We start from the raw sequence: 776 nt of genomic DNA, 5'->3' as shown, positions 1-776 counted from the left end.
GGCTCTCCCTGCGCTGGCTGTCCCGCCTGCCGCGCTCGCTCGGGCCTCTGGAGTGGACCTTCCGCCTCGGGCTGCTCGGGCCCGCGGCCGCCGAGAGCCGCGTGTTGTCCCGTCGGGCTCTGCACCGCGGCCGGCGCTCCTACCCGGGATTCGTGGCCCGAACCGAGTGTCCCACGGACGGGCCCACCCGGGTCGTCTTAGAAGCTGTCAGCCTGAACAGCTCAGAACCCACTGAGTCCTCCGTGTCCTGTCAGGTAGTCAATAAAAAGGTCTGTAAATTGGACCGCGTGCGAATAAATAGGAACGACGATAAACCAGTGCGACTGACCAGGGACATGGGAGACACCTTCAATGCAACAGTCATCCTCTTCTGTCCCATCCAGGAGTACTATTATCGGGGTTGGTCTATCTATTCCGTTCCTTATGTAGGGGCCGTGCCTGACTGGACTAAACCTCTGGAAAAGCCACCGGTCAAGTTTAGTAGAGGTTTCTTCGTGGTGACTATACCCCCATATTCTTTACCTTGGGGGGTGTATCTGTTTAATTTCTCGGTGGTTGTCAGAACGCGGGATCCCCAGGTTCCAGGGAAGAACGACTCAGACCGCATCTATGTCGTCATTTTTAGACGTCCCCTGAATGCTGTTATTTCAGGGCCTTCCAACATCACAATTAATTTCACAGATGGGGTGACTCTCAATGGAAATATGTCTTCTGATCCAGAGGAAACAGACCCTCTAGAGAAAGAGAGACTTAAGTTTCTCTGGTACTGTACCACA

General features: G+C 54.8%; 1 protein-coding gene across 1 annotated transcript in view; it reads left to right on the top strand.

The window, feature by feature from the left end:
* Positions 1-776, top strand: part of LOC104986912 (polycystic kidney disease and receptor for egg jelly-related protein-like) — a gene marked incomplete at its 3' end in the record, with an annotated part of 15,264 nt that overhangs the window by 9,230 nt on the left and 5,258 nt on the right. Inside the window, exon 4 of the mRNA XM_010837630.1 lies at positions 54-775. Coding sequence (XP_010835932.1) covers positions 54-775 — 722 coding nt within the window. The remainder of the gene's footprint in view (positions 1-53; position 776) is intronic.

The sequence above is a fragment of the Bison bison genome, unplaced genomic scaffold, assembly GCF_000754665.1.
Source record: "Bison bison bison isolate TAMUID 2011002044 unplaced genomic scaffold, Bison_UMD1.0 scf7180017864079, whole genome shotgun sequence".
NCBI classification, from domain to species: Eukaryota; Metazoa; Chordata; class Mammalia; order Artiodactyla; family Bovidae; genus Bison; species Bison bison.
The sequence above is the reverse complement of the archived record's forward strand: the minus strand, read 5'-3'. Positions and strand labels throughout refer to the sequence as shown.